The sequence below is a fragment of the Penicillium rubens genome (genome assembly GCF_028828025.1).
Source record: "Penicillium rubens strain IBT 27055 chromosome Unknown utg000003l_segment0_segment0, whole genome shotgun sequence".
Lineage (NCBI taxonomy): Eukaryota > Fungi > Ascomycota > Eurotiomycetes > Eurotiales > Aspergillaceae > Penicillium > Penicillium rubens.
The window spans coordinates 6588525-6606693 of NW_026890601.1; the positions used below are offsets into that span (position 1 = coordinate 6588525).

Sequence of the window (18169 nt, forward strand, 5' to 3'; positions counted from 1 at the left end):
TTTTTTGATAGGCTTGTGGCTCTCAAACGTCTAACCCATAGTATACAGTCTCCATTTATGATTCCCCACGACCAAACACCTTGACACCGCCATCCCGTTGAATGAAGTACAACGCCTCTCTCTCCTCCAGGCTCTCTTCACTCGCGTTCAGGCCACCACCTCGGCTGATCCTCAGTACCCCGCTCACATCTTTTGCGGCTCCGGTATCCAGAGTGCGGAGCTGCATGACCGACCGAGCCCGATGCGCCAACCCAATAACAAGTGCCGCATGTTCCGTCTCTATTGGCGTAGCCAACCCTCCCGACGTGGATGCATTGTGTGTTAATGGGGCATCCGTAGCTAACGTCAAAACCGTAGCATGTGCATGCTGTCGAAAATAGTCAGCCCTGCCGTAAACCTTGATTTTGCCTATCGGGAATTGATAAGGCCTTACCTGTTGTAGCGCTGTGATCCACTCCGACATCTCTGTTGCTCCAATCCCCATACTCGGACCTGTCGCAGCGAGGAGCAGGTCAGGCTGATCTATAATGAGGAGAAGCTCATCACCATCTTCCATTGAACTCTTTTGTTGTTCGATCACTGATGAGATATCTTTCTCCAACGCGTCGAGGGAGGCGAGACCACGACCAGAGAAATGGAGCTTCTTTGCAATCCCAGGTTCGGCCTGCTTCGACGTCGCATTTCCTCTCGCTCCTGTGGCTGTTGGCCCAGCCGGCTGTGGTGACCTTCCAGGTACAGCACCAGGCGGGGACCGCATTGGGAGCGTTGTGCGTGGACTGCTTCCCAGACCAGCCGGTGAGATACTGGGAGAAGTGGCTGTGGGTTGCGGTGCGTAGAACAACTCAGACAGGCCATCTATGAATGCAAATTGTTGCTTCTCTGCCAGACGCGCAAGATCAAGGCCCTATAGATCTGGTTAATGGTGTCGAACAAAGTATGTATCAATACATGAATAATATAAGAAATGGAACGCAAATGCATAGCCCAAATTCAAATACCAGTCAGCCTATTGGTTAGACTTACCAATCGCTTTGCTTCAGTCCTCCAGAACTCATAACTCCGCATGAAGCTCACCAGCACTACTTTCTTCTTTGTACCATTGTGCAGCTCGTCGGAGCCAAATGCCGCGTTGGGGCTCGGTGAGCTCAGCGCAGCATGGAGAAATCTCAAGATCAACCAGTTTGAAGTTGCACCAAGGATAGAAGACACTAGTGTCAGAGATGAATCGGGCAGATTTGATACATAAGGAGCGAGGAGGGGTGGTAGTGGGGGTTGAGAGGGCATGGTTGCGCCTCGATTCGGATATCTATGGTATCCTTTGTTCTTGGCAAGTTAAAGATGCACTGCGTCGGATCTCAATCTTTCCTTTGCAATTCTTGAATCTTCGTATGGAAGTGTTGTTGTTGATCGAGTCGTGGAGATGATGTCGAGAAAAAATGTCTCCGGCTTGTGATTGGCCCCTAAGGTATCCAGCCATGCCAAGACATAGGATATCGAGATGATATTGTATGGCATTTGATTTCTCTTGCTGTTTCTTGATTTATTCTCTCTTGTGTATAATTACAATACAGTGATTGATCTAGGATTTGACTCTTCAGCTATTTTATACTCAAAATGTCTAGCTTGGGGGTCCTTAGAGCGATATGTGCAGGCAATATATATAGTTCCTACTGCATACTGCCCGCTCAATATCCACGCCATACAACCTGAAATCTTGACCAATGCAGTTAATAAGAGGCAAACCACAGATAATGACACATTGGAACCTTGTGATAAAGATATAAAACTGTCAATAAGGGCTGTGACCAAATTCTCATATAATTTCTGCCTAAGGCACCAATATGAGTTTTCTGCACGCATCACCTGACCGGTTTCCCCACCATATCATCGAGGGGAGATGATGCATCTTATCCATCGCATTGCAAGAGGCTGTGCTGTAGCGCCGATCGTGAGTACATCCTCCTTCCTAGAAATCACTTCCACCCCACTATGTGTATACGCACCCTAGCCCTATCATGCTTATGTGCTATACATTGATACCCGATGTGGAGGTCTTTTCGCGAAAAGCACTTTCTGTTCATTATATCAGACGCATTGGCTAAATGTTTATACAGATGACTGCCGTTGTGTGGCATAATCAAAGCCCATTGGATACAAGATACAAGATATCCAACTTACCTCGATAAAGATGGCTAGCACTCGTGATTCCCACTCATTTGCTGTATGTATTGATCGGCCTGAATGATAACTGACATATGAAAACACAAGAGTTGAAGTCTGACCATTCAAATAGTGTGACGAATGCCGCTTGCGCAAGTCAAGAGTAAGTGCCTTCTTGTATTAAACACTTGCAGGCCTTGGCCCATCTAACCCGGGTATTATAGTGCTCAAAAGAGCGACCAGTTTGTTTGCAATGCCGACAGTTGAACAAAGAATGTATATACAGCCCAAAAGTCAGCAGAAGTCCTCTGACTCGGCAGTAAGTGACCTGAATCGGAAAAACAGTTTGTATCTGAAGACAAGACTGACCACCTCAGACACTTAACCTATGTTGAAGATCGCCTACACTCATTTGAAACAGCTTTAGGAAGGCTTTTCCCAGGAGGTGATCTGGATGCTACACTCCGTTCTCTCTTGCAAAACCCTGAGGTGGCAAGGGCCCCTTCATCCAAGTCCTCTTCAAGGCACTCAACCCCAAAGCATGAGCCAGAACGTGCTGAGCCAGCACCAGAAGCTCTCCCACAGCAAGCCGATGGCTTTGACTGGGCCGAAAAAGAGATCACGCTTGGTGATTTGACAGACGGCATGGCTGCGCTGTCTATTAAACCCGAAGGAGCTGGCTACTTTGGTTAGTCACTTGAATATCCATTATGGATTCTGCTTTTTATTTTCCAAACTGACACATTGATCACAGGAGCGTCTTCAAGTGTCGTACCGTTACGAGCACTTTTTGATCATGGATTTGACTTGAATATCCCTGTTCGCTCCGCAAAGTCAGGTGGCGTGCCTCTCAAAGCACAGCTTCTGGAAAGTGCCCCATCTGGGCTGATCGAACAAGCATTTATTGACGCCTTCTTCCTCAATTATCACACCAGCTATCCATTTATCCACGAGCCTACCTTCCGGATGCAGTTTAATGACCCATCTCTACGCCCGCATGGTACGGCCTGGCATATCCTCCTAAATACGATTTTAGCTCTGGGAGCCTGGTGTATCGGCGATGACAGCTCAGACCTCGATATCACGTTCTACCAAGAAGCTAGAGGATACCTGCAACAGGCATCTGTGTTTGAGACTGGCAACCTGACATTAGTCCAAGGGTTATTGTTATTGAGCAACTATGCACAGAAACGGAACAAGCCCAACACTGGATGGAATTATCTTGGGTTAGCAGTCCGAATGGCCATGAGTTTGGGTCTCCACAAGGAGTTCCCTGGCTGGAAGATCAGTCTCTTACAAAGAGAAATCCGCAGAAGATTGTGGTGGGGAGTTTTCATCTTCGACAGCGGCGCAGCCAAAACATTTGGAAGACCAATTCTCCTCCCAGAGGATAGTGTCATGGATGCGAAGCAGGTTCGAAATATCCACGAAGAGGTATTTGCAACAGTATGAAACATAAAAACAGCAGTTATAACTAATACATTATAGGATTTGACACCCACAACAACAACTCTGCCAGCCGAGTCGCCCGGCCCAACCATCTACTCCGGCTTAATTGCTCAGGCCAGCTTCCACCTCCTTACCAATAGTGTCTACCAACGCCTCATATCAAGCCCCAGCCTCACCCCGGAAGATACGCTGAACTTGCAAAAACCCATCGAAGAATGGTACAACGGTCTTCCATCATACCTCAAACACCAGCAGCTTCCTCTCTCCATGCAGCCAGCCAATCCAGACCCGGACTCTCTCGCCCTCGTGCGCAACCGCCTGCTATGGCGAAACTGGAACCTCACCATTTTGATCTACAGACCTATCCTACTTCGCTGGGCCGCTAGACGCTGGGCCCCACTTAGTGGCAGCGGTACAGCCACTCCGGATGCAGGGTCTGAAGATCCCTTCGAGACGGAGTGCCGATTGCGCTGTCTCCAGAACGCGCGGTTGACCATCTCCTCCATCTCAGATTACATGGCGAACTATATGTGCACGAGACTTGGGGCATGGTATATGCTGTATGTATTTCCTTTCCATACCTACTACTACCAAGGATTACTTTCCACCAGAACGACAACGGCATCTAACGTCACAAATAGCTACTTCCTCTTCCAAGCAGGGCTCATCCCCATAGTCTTCCTAATGACCGACCCCTCAAACCCAGAAGCCGCCTCCTGGCTCCAGGACATCGAAACCACAAAATCCCTCCTAACCCACCCCTCGCTGGGCACAAACCGCTTCGCAACCCGCTGCCTCGAAGTCATCAACCGACTCCTCGGCCCACCCACGCACCCAATGCCACAAGGAATCCCAACCGAGGGAGACCAGCTCAACCCGCAGCACCAGCAGCAGCACGAGAACATGCTCCCACAACTACAGCCTAACATGATGCCATTCCCCGGGCAGCTCTTCAGTGATCCCGGATTCGGCGGAAGCCTGTTCCCAGTCGAGCAGCAAATGCAAATGCACAATGCGGGGGGCATGGACTTTTCTGAATGGGTGAATTTCCCGCCGGCAGAATGAAAGGATGTGGTTCCAAGTTTGTTATTGACTTTCTTCTCTTTTGTTTCCGTATGTATCTTTGCATTGTAGGATGGGTATATGGAAAAATGGGAATTAGGACTTTTTGGAAATAGTCATAGGTATGAACGAATACTTCAAGCATGATTTTGACAGTTGGATTTGATGTATAGTGCAGGACATCCTATGTGAAGAATACGTTATTCAGTACGGGTAATATTCTCTTTGCGCTGTAAGTTCTCTTCATTGCGCGTTGGCATTCATGCCTGTTCCACATGCGAACCGACCGGCTTGATGAGGTCGTCTTCTTCAATCGGTGTTCCGCGTAACTCGGCTTCAATGTGCTTGATGCGCTTCTTCTCTTCGTGGGCGGCTGTATCGCCGAAAATGAGATCCATATCTTCGAGTGTCTGTTGAAAAACAGTTAGTATGGTCAAACTTTCATGGACAATGTGGTCCACGCTACGAAAGAAGACTGGGGAACGTACCTTTCCACGGGTCTCGGGGATGCAGAGGAAGGTGAAGGCAAAGGCAAGAAGACAGAAGGCAGCAAAGAAGATGTATGTGCCCCAGGTGATGGACTCGAGCATATCAGGCGTGACAAGGCCAATGATGCTGCAAGACAGAGTAGTTAGAATTGAATCAATTAGCCTGATCAAGAACGCTGTCACTTACAAGTTGCACATCCATGTTGCCGAGGTCGTGATAGAGATGGCCTTGGACCTAATGGAGAGATTGAAGATCTCCGAAGGAAGAACCCAACCGATAGGGGCTAGTGAAAATGTGGTTAGTTGGTTACGGGAGAATGAAGGCAGGAAGAGAATTTTAGGTATTATCTTACCGAAGGAATAGGAGAAGTTGATATCGTATATGTAGATAAAAGCAATACCAGCCCAACCAGCGGATTTATTGCTCACGAGCGAGGAACCAAAGCCACCCAGGATGCCGCCCACAATCACCAGCGAGATGCAAGTTCCTGCGGCGCCTGCCATGAGCAGAGGTCGACGACCGACTTTGTCGATGAAGAAGAGCGCGGGGAGGGTGCTAAGACAGTTGACGATGCCGTAGACACCAGTAGCAAGGAGGGAGGTGGTGTTGCCATCCAGGCCGAGTTGGCCGAAGATCGTAGGTGCATAGTAGATCATGGCTGTATGAATTAGACATCGCTATAGATGGATGGATGCGTAGGTAATTACATACCATTACAACCCATGAACTGTTGGAAGAACATCACGATGCAGCCAATGGCCAACCGTCTGAAACGGGACCATGTTGTGAAGAAGGACATGTACTTTTAAGCATGTTAGCGAAATCGAATTATAAGGGAGGAATTAACAACAAACCTGAGCAGCGTGCAACTGGTATCCGGAGAGATTAGGGAAGTTGTCCCTCGCAAAGGAGTTTTCCAACATAATAGAAGCCTTGATTTCAAGGTACTCATTGAGAAGAACAGGACTGTCACGATCCTGGCGGCGCAGTCTTGAAAGGGCGTGCAGCGAATCGTCATCACGCTCTTTCATCAGCAACCAACGGGGCGAGTCTGGGAAGAACAGCATTCCAATACCGAGGATAACAGCCGGAACGATCTGTAGGGCGAGGGGGAGACGCCATGATACCTCAGACTGCCCGTTGCAGCCACCAGCAGGAACATCGTGATAAGGGTCGAAGGTGGGCTTTGAAATTGTACCACCAGAGTATGGGATATCAGGAGCGCATCTGGTGCCGCCGATGTAGTTCGTTCCATAGTCGATCCAGTAGCTGAACAAGATCCCAAGAGTGACGGATACTAAAAGCAAATTAGTCGGCGAGCCATATCCCAGCCTCGGGAACAACTTACATTGCTGTAAAACCACAAGTCCTCCGCGGATCTCTGGAATGGAAACTTCAGAAATGTACAGAGGCACCACCATGGTCAGTTGACCAACAGCCAATCCAGCAATAGCTCGACCGGCGAACAGCATTGAGATATTCATAGCAGCGCACTGGATAACGGAACCAATGACGAAGACCACTACAGCCAGGTTGATGGACATCTTTCGGCCAATCCGATCGGTAATAGGTCCATTGATCAAGGAACCAGCCCAAGCTGCAAGCAACAGGGTCGACACAAACCAACCCTTGAAACCACTTTCAGAAAAGACACGAGGATATCGAGCCCCAAAGGACTCCATGGTGATAACGCCGCTAATGACACCTTGATCATAGCCAAATAACAGACCACCTAGGGTGGAGAACTGTGTCAAGGTCAATGAATGAACATGCCATACAAGAGCAGACACTTACCGATGCTACACCACAGAGAAAGGGATTCTGTAGGACAAGCGCAAAGCCGCCCTTCGGGGAGCTCTCTGCAATAGTAGCCATGATATGCCGATGTTTTCTGACCCGATGAGAAGAGTTGTAACGCCTGTTCGCTCGGCTTTATATAGTATATGCTTTCCAGTCAAGCATCAAAACTGCCCTCTGCCGTTTAGGAACACAGTATTCCGTCTGGGGTATAAATGACGCAGGAACACAGTAGTCCGGATCTCAGAGCAAGACACATAGTCCGGTATGATTATCAACGGAGTGGTCTACTCCGCACCAACTGAAAATGGGGAGCCGAAACTTGGGGCCTTTCCCCGAATTTGGGTGGCCCGGGAGAGTTTTGATATTGCGGGGAAACCCTGTCACGGGTCGGAGAGAATCCGATCTTTTGATAACACGGGAAAAGAGACATATCACCACTATATATGCACATATTATATATACCTATTAACAAGATACCTTCCCATTATCAAAATGAGTTAAAAAATCCAAAGCTCTACAAAGATTCGGCATCATCCCGAAGGCCGAAGCCCTGTGGGGAAGCGGGTCGGATGGGAATACTTATCTGTTCTGTTCGGCTTATTCCGATATATCACATATACTTGGTTCCAGTTGCAATACCATAAGAATATCGGGTATTTCTGATCGAATTGCTTTCCAAGGTTGTTTCAACCATCGGAATGGATCACGAGATGACTCACTATGAGCGCATGCCTGAATAGGGACCCATTGCAACGGTGATTTTCGACTCTGTGCTGCCCATGTGAAACCCATCTTCACTATCAAAAGCAACGCAACTTGCGCTATTATGCGCAGATTTGCCAGGCGATCGCCAAGCCCGTGCAATTCCATCAAGTCCAATGCCCAAGAGCGACAGCCGGGCCTCCAGACGCACGTCAGCTGCTGGATAAGCGGTTTCTCAAGAGACATCAGGTGCAGCAAGATAGCATCTGACCTGGGCAGTGCGATGTTATAAATCCTCGCTGCCCTGGAGCCAAACTTCCAGATCCCAAAGTTCAAGATCAAGATCTCAACCTTACTCCCACCACAATGTCATCCCCCCTCCGCATCGGCGTCCTCCTCGTAGGAACCGTCCAACTCCTCGACCTGTCAGCCGTCGACCTCCTCTACATGACAACACCCGAATACCTACAAGAATGTTCCCTCCCACGGCCACTAGTAGACCTAGGCCGGCCCTGCGAGATCCACTACATCGCCCACAACGCAAACGACACAGCCAAAACGACCGCGCAAATGTCCCTACAACTAACCGACTCACTCACAGACTCAGCCGTTTCCCCGGGCAAGTTGGATATCGTACTCATCCCCGGCCCACCGCCCAAAGCGATGCCACCACCAGAAGAATACCTGGACTTTGTGCGCGCGCATTTCGCAGCCGGCGCGCCGATACTGAGTGTCTGCACGGGGGCCTATGTTATCGGACACGCTGGGATTACGAAGGGACGGGAAGTGACTGCGCCGCGGTTGTTGATTCCTGAGATGAGGAGGAAGTTTCCTGAGGCGAAGTTGTGGGATGATTCGGTTAGGGTTGCTAGGGATGGGAATTTGTGGACTAGTGGTATGTTTTTTTTTTCCCTTTTTCCTTTGTTTCTATTTTCTGCTTTCTTTTCTTCTATTTTCCACTTTGATTAATGAATGTGGATATGCATGCTGAACTCGCTATAGGCGGAATTACAAACGGACACGATCTGGTCGCTGGGTACCTGCGTGAACATTACCCTGCCGCTCTGGTGAATACGATCCTCGTCGCTGCGGACATTCCTTCCCGTCCCGCGGCGTATGCTACTCCTGCCGTGAGCGATACTCTCTATATCCTATGGCAGATTATTAGGGCAGTTCCGAACGCAGTGGTTGGGTGGTTTAGGGGGAGGTGATTGCATGGGGTTCTAGAAGTGTCATGGTATTCGACCGACGTCGACCCGAGGAATCTCCATGCGTTAGAACTGACGATCAAGTGCTTTTGTTCTCTCTCTCTTTTTTTTTTTTTTAATTAATATGATGCAAGTTTTAGTATTTTGTCGCTAGAAGAACCTTCGAACTATTAATTTAAAGCTATCCAATCAAATAAAAGGCCGAATATGTGAAATCTCTGCCAAATGCACCAAAAGTACGAGCAAGAATGTTTATTCCAAATTCGAATAGTAGACTGACTCAGTGCCGGTATTCAAAAGAACCCACTCTGCTTGTAGGTATAAAGGCGAGCACGGGTATGAATTCCGAATCTGGGTTTGGGGATAGGTAGGGTTGAAGGTGCAATCCTCGTTCAAATATTGTAGACCATCACGAAGTGGGCAAGATGGCAAGATCATTCCACCATTCATGAAATATTCCAGCAGATGACAGTCTATAAGAGTTACGTAGCACCCTTCTCGCAACATGACATTCTATCCGCGCGTCTAAAGTGAAGACATAGATTTGGTCCAATAGTAATGCATTTCATGTTTCTTGCAGTTCCGTAGCCTAAGAAAATGAAGAGTGGAAGAAAAATGAGAGCAGAAAAGAACACAGACCCGAGGATTGAGAAAAGCGGAAAAAAGAAACAATTTGGGCGAGAACGCTCGTACCATGCAACGCGCTGCACCACGCTAAGAGGACAATCATAGAGTAGAGAAGAGAGGAAGAGGAAGGGCATAAGAAAGAGAGAAAAGTGAACTCCCTCGACCGAAAGAGAGGAGGGTGCGCTTCATCAAAAAGAACTTGAAAGTGACATGTGCTGGCCTAACCCGCTTGACAAACCATGATACGAGTCGAGTCAATTAACCCAGAATGATCATTATGGAGATAAGATGAGAAATGAAACGAAAATCCATGGCTCTCTTGAATGACAGCCCGCAAGTTTTATCTTCGTTCATGGGGTTCCCAATGGATGGGTTCAAAGTCAGAATTCTGGAAATGGGCTTGGTTGTATGGGGAACTGGGACAGAAAAGTCAATAAGGACGTCGATTGTACTGTGGATACCCTTGACAGGACTCACTTTTTGAAAGGGGTGGTGACTGGCAACGAGCGACTGAGATTCGGTTTCATGACCAAAGGATTCAGGCGAATTTGCGGGCCGTCGGATGATCGACTTGGCAGTGAAGTCATTGGTGGCGGGGCGGAGGATGGCGGTGCGATTTGTGGAGGAGGAGAGACAGGAATCGGTGGGATGGGTGCAGCATGGGTTGGCATAGGCGATTGGTACATGTCTTGTTGGGGGGACATGCGGAATGGACTGGCGGGGGTTGGCGAGACAGAAGGCATTGGAGACATGGGAGCGCCCATCCCAAAGGATGTGTCCTGCATCAGATTGGGGATGGCCATTAAGCTTGAATTGACGTCGAATCCGAGGGCTGTTGGATCCCAGGGGGAGTAGTCGGACGTCATTCCGTATTGGAGGTTGACAATGGGTGCCATATTCAAAGGTTCGACTGGGTAAAGGATATCATAATGACCTCTGCGTGGGATGTTAACTCGGTACAACACATGTTAACCGCCAAAGTAACTCACGGTCGGTACAGGAGGCGGATGGTTGCACCACTGGGACTGTCAGAGGATAGTTGGTGGGGTGTGACGGCACCGCCTTCACTTCGGTCGAGGTAAAGGATTTCAACACCAAAGCCGGAGCCTTCGATCACACCGTCGATCAGTGCTTGAAGACCAACTTCGTCGATTTCGGTCTTCACCGGGTCTATCCGCGAGCTGCAGTACTGGTTCAGTGGCATAGGAAGGAAAGCCTGGTACCGGTTCGGATTGAGCTTCATCCACGCGCTAGTCAAAATCTGCAAGGCGAGACATCAGTTTACGTCCAGTAACAAGGAAGACAAGAGTCCAGAGGGAAAAAAACTCACGCGGAAGTGGGTAATGATAGCATCAGAGCAGTAACCCTCATTAAAGGCATCGACAAGGTAAGTCTCGTCTTGAGCACCATTTTGGATAGCAGCATGCGTTCGGTTGAGGACTTCTTCTGTGGCATCGACAAAGATCTCGTAAATGGAATCCGACAGGCCGACCCGTTCCAAAAGCGTAGTAAGAGACTTCATTCTCCGAATCTCGGTCTCGATACGGAGCGTGTCTCGGAGGGCGAAGAGGGTCTCGAAATAACCAAATGCCACAGCTGTATAGAATTAGCATGAGACACACTTGATATCGAATGCAGATGATGATACCTCTCCAACCACAATTCCCGTCGCCTTTCATGATACGGCACTCGGGATGGGTGATAGCAAGCGCCTGTAAGCAAGTTAGATGCAAGACACATTGTGGTAACACAGGAGGCTCAAGCCACCAAAGCTTACATTTGTTTTCGTAGCTAGAGTAGGATCCGCATTTGAGTAATCCAACGCGATGCTGTGGCTAGATTGTTTGGTTGAGACAAGGGGGCCCTGTCGACATGTCAGCCATTGCCGTAGGCCGGAATAATCGTGACCAATTACCTGGACATCCGGCTGATAGCTATTGGAAAGCTTCTGGAAGCGTTCCATCTCGTCGGCCGAGAGCGCATTCATGTTGGCGGAGTTGGTAGAGATTGGGTGAGAGAAAGCAGCTGATAATGAAAGGGCTACTGGAGAGAGAAAAGATGAGGAAAGGGAGTCCCGGTAAAAACCAACGGGATTCTGCTTTTCCGGGAACGGCTGGTGAATACCGAAATGATTCCAAGTAGGTTTTGATAAGGACATCGCATACGGTTGAAGTTGTGCTTATTCGGAGTCGAAGAGTCCACGCCGTGGTTATGTCAAGGATTTCTGGGGATGTTAGAGAAGAACTTGACCGGGGAAAAGAACGGATATAAAGAATAAGTTGACATACAGCTCGAATGGACATCCCGAGGTTTCTTTGGAAGATTCGGGCGAAATACAGGCTTCACAGTTTTGCCTTGTACGACGCTGTAGAGTGTCCCAGAGGATCGGCTTTTACTATCAGAGTCTCAGCATGACGATCCAGACACAAGATATGCACAGCAGTCATCGATGGCAATCTCGAATCAAGTTCATGAGGCGCTAATAGGAGGATACAAGGAGAAAAGATGGGGCAGAGGAAGTACTACAAGCCTCGAGAACCACTCGCCCACTCTGATTGGGTGTGTAAAAGAAGGTTTGTGATGAAGAGATCCGGAAGTCATCCAAAGGGGATGTCACAATCACATTAAGGGAAAAGAAAGGCAGGGCAATGATGTCAAACCTCCACGCGGCAGGGGCTATAAGCCGGTTGGAATCGGCCTAGGGAATCTTCTGAAGGAGGGTGCACGAACCGCACACCGGATTCGTGAGATTGACAGGGATGGAGACTGATTTTCCCGTATAATCGAGCGGATATCGATTCCGGGGAATTATAAATGGAGAAACCAGAAGGGGGGCTGTAAAGGGGGCCAAGAAAAGGAAAATAAAGAGTGTGTATGACACACAATGACAAAAGAAAAAGGCGATCGGGGGGGGGGGGGGGGGGGGGGGAAGCTCACCTTGTTTATGACCTCGCACACGATGAGATAATCATGGAGGGGTGGATAAGAGTGAGTAAGAAGGTCGAAGAGAGAAGAGAGAATAGAGAAGAGAAAAGGACGATCTCTCAAAGTGATAAGAGTGGGAGTCGGAGGAGAGATGGGGAAGAGGTGAGTTTTTGCGGGGAGAGAATGAGAGGGAGAGGACAAATTGTTTAAGAGATTTGGCAAAAAAAAAGAAATTTGAAGGGAAGTTCACCTTTCTCCCTCCCTATATGGAAATCGGGATATGGAAATTAGAAAAAGACGAAAAGAAAAGATGAAAAGATGAAAAGAAAAAGAAAAGAAAAAAAGGAAAAAGAGAAAAGAAAACACATAAAGTGACGATGCACCGTGCCCCAGTTACCGTACAGATGGACTGAAGATGCTGATCGAACAAACATCTCGCGTAAACGCTCTTGGCTTTCCCTTTTCCTATTTTTAAAAGTATAAAACTACATGGTAAAATGTAGTAAGAAGTAGTAAATGTAGTGAAATGTAGTGAAATGTGGTAAAATGTAGTACATACTTTTTACGGTGCTACATAAGGTACGTACTCAAGTTGTACATTGGGAGTACAACCCGTATACCCCACAAACCCTTACTATATGTAGGAGTTATATAGTAGGAATAGGATAAGATACGTATGTTGTACTCCGTTATTTACTTTATACAATCTGCATCTTGAATATACTATCAGTATACGGATTAACGACCAAATCCCTTATTATCCACCTATAGTTATCCAATTAACACCGACTCGGACTAATCGGAGCTCCATATTAACCACGGACATACCCGAACTAGACATACCTAGGTACAATAGGGGAGAACAGTAAGAACAGTAAAAAAAAAAAGCACGTAAAAGACAAAAGGCCAACAACCAGGTTAAAAGGCCCAAAAGCGGGGTTTGGAAATCTCCAGGGCTGAAGTCTGAGGCCTCCCGAAGTCTGGGATTTGTTTCGTTTGATGTTGGGCTTCGGTGATTGGTGCAGGGGCCGATTTGATGCAAAGGACCCGCTTTCTTTTCTTTTTCTTTTCGGGATTTACTTGTTTATTTTATTTTATTTTATTTTATATTTTATGTTTTGTTTATATTTTAATTTTACTTTCTCTTTCTAATCTACCCTTCTACATTTACATGCATGTTGGATGTTGGTGTTGATGTTGGTGTTGATGTTGGTGTTGATGTTGGTGTTGATGTTGGTGTTGATGTTGGTGTCAGTGTTGGGATTTACCTGGATACAATTGCCAATCACCCGACCCGGTGCTCGGATATCCTTGACAGGACAAGTTTCTTTGTTGTGATTGTGATTTCCACCGTAAGACGCGCCTAGAGCTCATATGCCGACAGGGAAGAGAGTCAATAGTTATATGCCTCGGGTCCGAGTCATTATACTCCGTGCTCCGTACATGGTTCTAAGAAAACCGGAAAGACCTCGGGGGAAAGGCCCCGTACCTGATGCACATCAATCATGCAATCCTATAGGAGATAAGGAAATGTGTTCACATGCCTTTGGTCCTCCCCAACAGTATTGCTTTTTCGATTTTGACTTTTCTTGTTCTTTTCCCGAATTGTAATCTAGCCTGTTATTATCTGGGTATCAGAATAAAGAGTACTAGGTATATCCATTCCACCCGGGCAAAAGTTAAGCTAACCTACGTGAGACTTCCAAGTGGACCTGGGGGAGAATTTACTCCGAACTTAGGCAGTAATAATACCTACAGACCCGTGGACCTACACACTATAATCCTACCCACTAGTACATCCACTACATCCACTACCTGAAAAAGAAAAAATCGAAACATAAAGAGTTCATCTTATCGTGATTTTAGCGCTGTCAGACCCAACTCTAAATAGCGGGTCTGAATTCCACCCTCTTCGCTAGTAAGCCCAACCCAAAGAAACGGTGAGAGAGCTCCTTTTTTTGTTTTCCACGCGGCTCAGCCAGATATGCACACGTGGAGTGAGGGCGCTTAACCTTGGAAGAGTCCAATTTCAAGCCTAGAACCATTTGGCTGGCATTTTGCCTCGGCCATCCTTGCGTGCACGCGTGGATCGCATTCCCTCGTCTCCAAGAAGACTCGATTGGAAAATGGAACCCTGAGACGGATCGTTTGCACGCAACCCCTCACCGTTGAGAGTTGTTTGCCAGAGGTTGCGCAGCGCGGAGCTCCACTCTCCCACAGCTCGCAGCCGCTCCACGTCACTCGCACTCTCCACTACCACTGTCCCATTATCCTGGTCAATCTTGGCGTTGAGCTTTTTGTCAAGGATGAGGAAACTCAGGATGTCCAACACCTCGGGTACAGAGACCTTGATGTGTTTGGAGATAAACTGCAACGAAAACCGGGTGTAGGGCGCGATCAATTTTAGAACGGCCTTGGTGCGCATGTTGCGGCTAACCTCGTCGATGTTCTCCGCAATGAAAGGATCGGCCAAGACATCCGGATGTTTGCTCAGCACGTCCTCGTATGCATGGATGTCGTCGCGCTGGAAGGCATCCACCAGGTCGGTCATCGCGGAAATGCGTGGATCATTCTTGTATGGCTTGGTTTCCTGCGAATCGAAGGGGTTGATGTCGGACTTCATAAGCATGGTCGTTAAGACAAGGTATTTCAAGACTTGGATCCGTTGCATGGAACCCGCCTCGTCGTAGTTTCGGAACGACTCGAAGAAATCACTTTGTGCCTCCTTCCAGTTCTCTTCGCTCATGTGCATCTTGCCTCCACATTCACGGATAATGCCCATGATCTTGGGATGCGGCACTGCCGACCGCACTCGGAGGGCGCGCTGGTACAAGGCCTTCAGTCGTTTGTTATTCTTCGTTTCGGAGGACATCTGGATCTCCAGGGCGTAGAGCTCGAGTAGGTATGTTCCTTTGCTGGTGTCGTCCGATCCGTCCTCTCGTTGGCATGCCCGGTGCAATTCCCGCACCTTCTTGCCCAACTGGCCGTATTGCTTGCGCTCCAGCCACAACCGAGCGAGTTTGATATTTGTCTTCAGCCAAAGGCGCTCGTTGTTTGTGTTTTGGAATGATTCGAGGGTCAGAGAGTAGAATTCCTCCATGCATTGGTACGCCTCTGCATTATCGGACCCTTTCTCAATGAAGTCGAGCATATTGTTGATCGATTTCTCTGAATAGTTTCGTGTAACAGCGGATTTAACGTATGTGAGCAGTTCCCGGTAGTGTGCGACGGTCTAATCAAGAGATGGGAGGTCAGTATCTGGACAGCTAGATCAGCTTGGGGCATGAGCTTACATCGCTGTATCGCCCGAGTTTGAATTCCAGCTTGATGGCCTGCTTCAGACCTTTGAATCCCCTATGTTCCCATCGTTAGCGCCAGTCGTTGCGACCAGCCTAGGAGCCATCAAATTACCAGTCGCTTTTGTCTTGTTCCATGGGCGCTATGCCCAGGAACTCGTCAACTGCCTCTTCTGGGTTGTCGACCTTGATCTGCTTGGCATTGTAGTATTTGTTCTCGATCCCGATGTCACCGGACTCATCCTCGTCTGCATCCTCATATTCGAAGTCGTAACTGTGATTTCGACAGTCAGCTCAGTCTGGAAGGAGAAGTGGAGGGACCAATACTCCTCATCCCCAGAATCCTGCATAAAATCATCATCGTCAGACATCTTGGGCGCGTGATATGTCGAAAAGAGAAGAAGGGTAGGGTCGCAAAGTGGTGGGTGGGGTTGGAGTGTTGGAGAAGCTCAGATAACAGCTGCGAGCTTCCGCCTTGACTATCGTGAGGAGAGAGAGCACTTAAGAACTAACTACATTGTACATTGTTGTATATTTATTCATGTACCAACAATATCAATTCATCTTATTTAAAGAATGATCATTCAATAGGCCTACGCCCATTTATTGATATGCTTCAATAGTTTGCTATTATCATTGTTCTGCTCTAAATTACCGGCCTATGTGAAGGTAATCCCATCCATCTATTTATGAAGGACTGTTCAATCGCCTGCATACATGAATTGTTCTAAGCATGCGACAGACATTAGGCTGATAGCTTAGGCTACCTACAGCAGAAACGAAGTTAATAGTTCCGCCTAAATACTTGTGTCTTGCTTGTTACCTGTCAGGGGCTCGGTATGTTGACTATTGTACGGAGTACCTATTCTACTACATAGTCTCTCTAGTTACATATTGAAAGCTAAGTACGAGTCTTTACTATGCCGGCAAAAGAAATCTGAGCTAAATTGGTATGGAAAAGAGCAAGAAAGTCCTAAGCTATGAATTGATCCTCTCTTATCCATGTCTCCATATAGAAAGGCGGGGAGTATAAGCCCCAAGACCAAAAACATCCAGGAACCTGCTAAACAAACAGTATGAGACAGTTCTAAAATGGGCTGGATTGAACAGCCGAATCATCGAAAAGTAAAAAAAAACCTTCGGTGGACCAGAAGGGGGCTGACGCTATTCGCCGATCCCTCCAACCCTTCAGTGCGCGATGTCATCGACTCAATTAGTCCTGGAATCTTCCCCCGACAACAATCTCGTTCTTCTACTGTCACATAATTGATCCCAACTCTTATACGAGTACCGTTTCACCAACCAAAACAAACTCCGTGGACATACTGTCCATTACCCCCTTATCTCCTCACCCCGAGTCTCCTGAATCACATTGCGCAATGCAGCTGTGCGGCCGTCAGAAGGTGGTCCAGCGCAAGATGGTGCTGCTGTTAGTTTTAATCTGAATTCCCCCGATTATTAGCGATTGGTCTGACGCTATTCCAGAGGCGATGGTGCCTGCGGCAAGACGTCTGCGCTGAATGTGTTTACTCGTGGGTGCGCAATCTCCCCCTCACCCGTCTCCGAGGATGATAGCATAGCTAACGGACTTTGACAACTAGCTTCTTCCCCACGGTTTAGTAAGAAATTCTACTATCTCCAAAAGCATACTTCCAAGTGCAGGTTACTGACTCTGGTCATTGGTTGTACTCAGCGAGCCTACAGTCTTTGGTATGCGCGCATTCCCCCGAAATTGAATTTCTGAACCCGCATTGCTAACCCCGGAGGGATATAGAAAACTACGTGCATGGTACATGATTACCCCATTCCCCTCCACCTGACGATAACCGTCGAAACTCACGCGCCCTAGATATCTTCGTCGACAACATACATGTGGAGCTCTCGCTATGGGATACCGCCGGCCAAGAAGAGTTCGACCGACTGCGCGCGCTGTCTTATGAGGACACACATGTGCTCATGCTCTGCTTCAGTGTAAGAGCGACATTCCCTCTCAGACACCACACGAGCTAACAAGTTCCGATAGGTCGACAGCCCTGATTCCTTCGAGAACGTATCGTCGAAATGGATCGCCGAGATTAATGAGAACTGCCCTGGCGTGCGTGTAGTCCTGACAGCGCTCAAATGCGATCTGCGCAAGGACGAAGACATGAATGAGAACCCCAACACCATCAGCTTCGACCAGGGCCTAGCGAAAGCAAAGGAGATCGGCGCCGTGAAGTACCTGGGTGAGTGCTCCTCAACTTATCTATACCTAATCGCCCGGCTCACTTCCATTTTTAGAGTGCTCCGCCGTCCAAAACCGCGGCATCAGAGAAAGCTTCTACGAGGCAGCTAAGGTTGCCCTCGAGGTTAACGCGGGCGGGAGCTCGTCTTCTGGTTCGCAGTGCATCATTCAGTGAGATGATGTCTCGCGGTCTATTACTGACACGCGTAGTATTTTTTCTTATGTCT

At 48.1% G+C, this 18169-nt stretch overlaps 8 protein-coding genes across 8 annotated transcripts; 4 read left to right on the forward strand and 4 right to left on the reverse strand.

Annotated features, from left to right (window-relative positions):
• Positions 1-55: 55 nt before the first annotated feature.
• N7525_008742 (uncharacterized protein) lies at positions 56-1284 on the reverse strand (the record flags this gene model as incomplete). The annotated part of the gene is made up of 3 exons (XM_002562806.2): positions 56-367; positions 434-904; positions 1024-1284. The coding sequence occupies 3 exons, from the start codon at positions 1282-1284 to the stop codon at positions 56-58; spliced, it is 1044 nt and encodes a 347-aa protein (XP_002562852.2).
• An 874-nt stretch (positions 1285-2158) lies between these two features.
• On the forward strand, positions 2159-4674 carry N7525_008743 (putative C6 transcription factor (Gal4); the record flags this gene model as incomplete). Its single annotated transcript, XM_002562807.2, has 7 exons — positions 2159-2221; positions 2294-2323; positions 2385-2479; positions 2538-2848; positions 2915-3594; positions 3649-4169; positions 4251-4674. The coding sequence occupies exons 1-7, from the start codon at positions 2189-2191 to the stop codon at positions 4672-4674; spliced, it is 2094 nt and encodes a 697-aa protein (XP_002562853.2). The 5' UTR covers positions 2159-2188.
• A 257-nt stretch (positions 4675-4931) lies between these two features.
• N7525_008744 (sugar porter family MFS transporter) lies at positions 4932-7035 on the reverse strand (the record flags this gene model as incomplete). The annotated part of the gene is made up of 8 exons (XM_002562808.1): positions 4932-5081; positions 5160-5286; positions 5347-5443; positions 5513-5818; positions 5872-5962; positions 6015-6457; positions 6509-6905; positions 6955-7035. 8 exons carry the CDS (start codon positions 7033-7035, stop codon positions 4932-4934), a joined length of 1692 nt encoding a protein of 563 aa, XP_002562854.1.
• A 993-nt stretch (positions 7036-8028) lies between these two features.
• Positions 8029-8873, forward strand: N7525_008745 (uncharacterized protein; the record flags this gene model as incomplete). Its single annotated transcript, XM_002562809.1, has 2 exons — positions 8029-8557; positions 8665-8873. 2 exons carry the CDS (start codon positions 8029-8031, stop codon positions 8871-8873), a joined length of 738 nt encoding a protein of 245 aa, XP_002562855.1.
• Positions 8874-9837: 964 nt separating this feature from the next.
• N7525_008746 (OTU family ubiquitin thioesterase) lies at positions 9838-11655 on the reverse strand (the record flags this gene model as incomplete). The annotated part of the gene is made up of 7 exons (XM_061214478.1): positions 9838-9913; positions 9975-10433; positions 10487-10758; positions 10828-11093; positions 11146-11209; positions 11275-11361; positions 11413-11655. The coding sequence occupies 7 exons, from the start codon at positions 11653-11655 to the stop codon at positions 9838-9840; spliced, it is 1467 nt and encodes a 488-aa protein (XP_061068909.1).
• A 1942-nt stretch (positions 11656-13597) lies between these two features.
• On the forward strand, positions 13598-13789 carry N7525_008747 (uncharacterized protein; the record flags this gene model as incomplete). Its single annotated transcript, XM_061214479.1, has 1 exon — positions 13598-13789. The coding sequence occupies one exon, from the start codon at positions 13598-13600 to the stop codon at positions 13787-13789; it is 192 nt and encodes a 63-aa protein (XP_061068910.1).
• Positions 13790-14457: 668 nt separating this feature from the next.
• Positions 14458-16089, reverse strand: N7525_008748 (uncharacterized protein; the record flags this gene model as incomplete). The annotated part of the gene is made up of 4 exons (XM_002562811.2): positions 14458-15654; positions 15716-15776; positions 15834-15992; positions 16046-16089. The coding sequence occupies 4 exons, from the start codon at positions 16087-16089 to the stop codon at positions 14458-14460; spliced, it is 1461 nt and encodes a 486-aa protein (XP_002562857.1).
• A 1008-nt stretch (positions 16090-17097) lies between these two features.
• On the forward strand, positions 17098-18117 carry rho3 (Rho family GTPase RHO3; the record flags this gene model as incomplete). Its single annotated transcript, XM_061214480.1, has 8 exons — positions 17098-17147; positions 17204-17254; positions 17320-17337; positions 17412-17428; positions 17493-17507; positions 17568-17689; positions 17742-17943; positions 17999-18117. 8 exons carry the CDS (start codon positions 17098-17100, stop codon positions 18115-18117), a joined length of 594 nt encoding a protein of 197 aa, XP_061068911.1.
• Between the last annotated feature and the right edge of the window lie 52 nt (positions 18118-18169).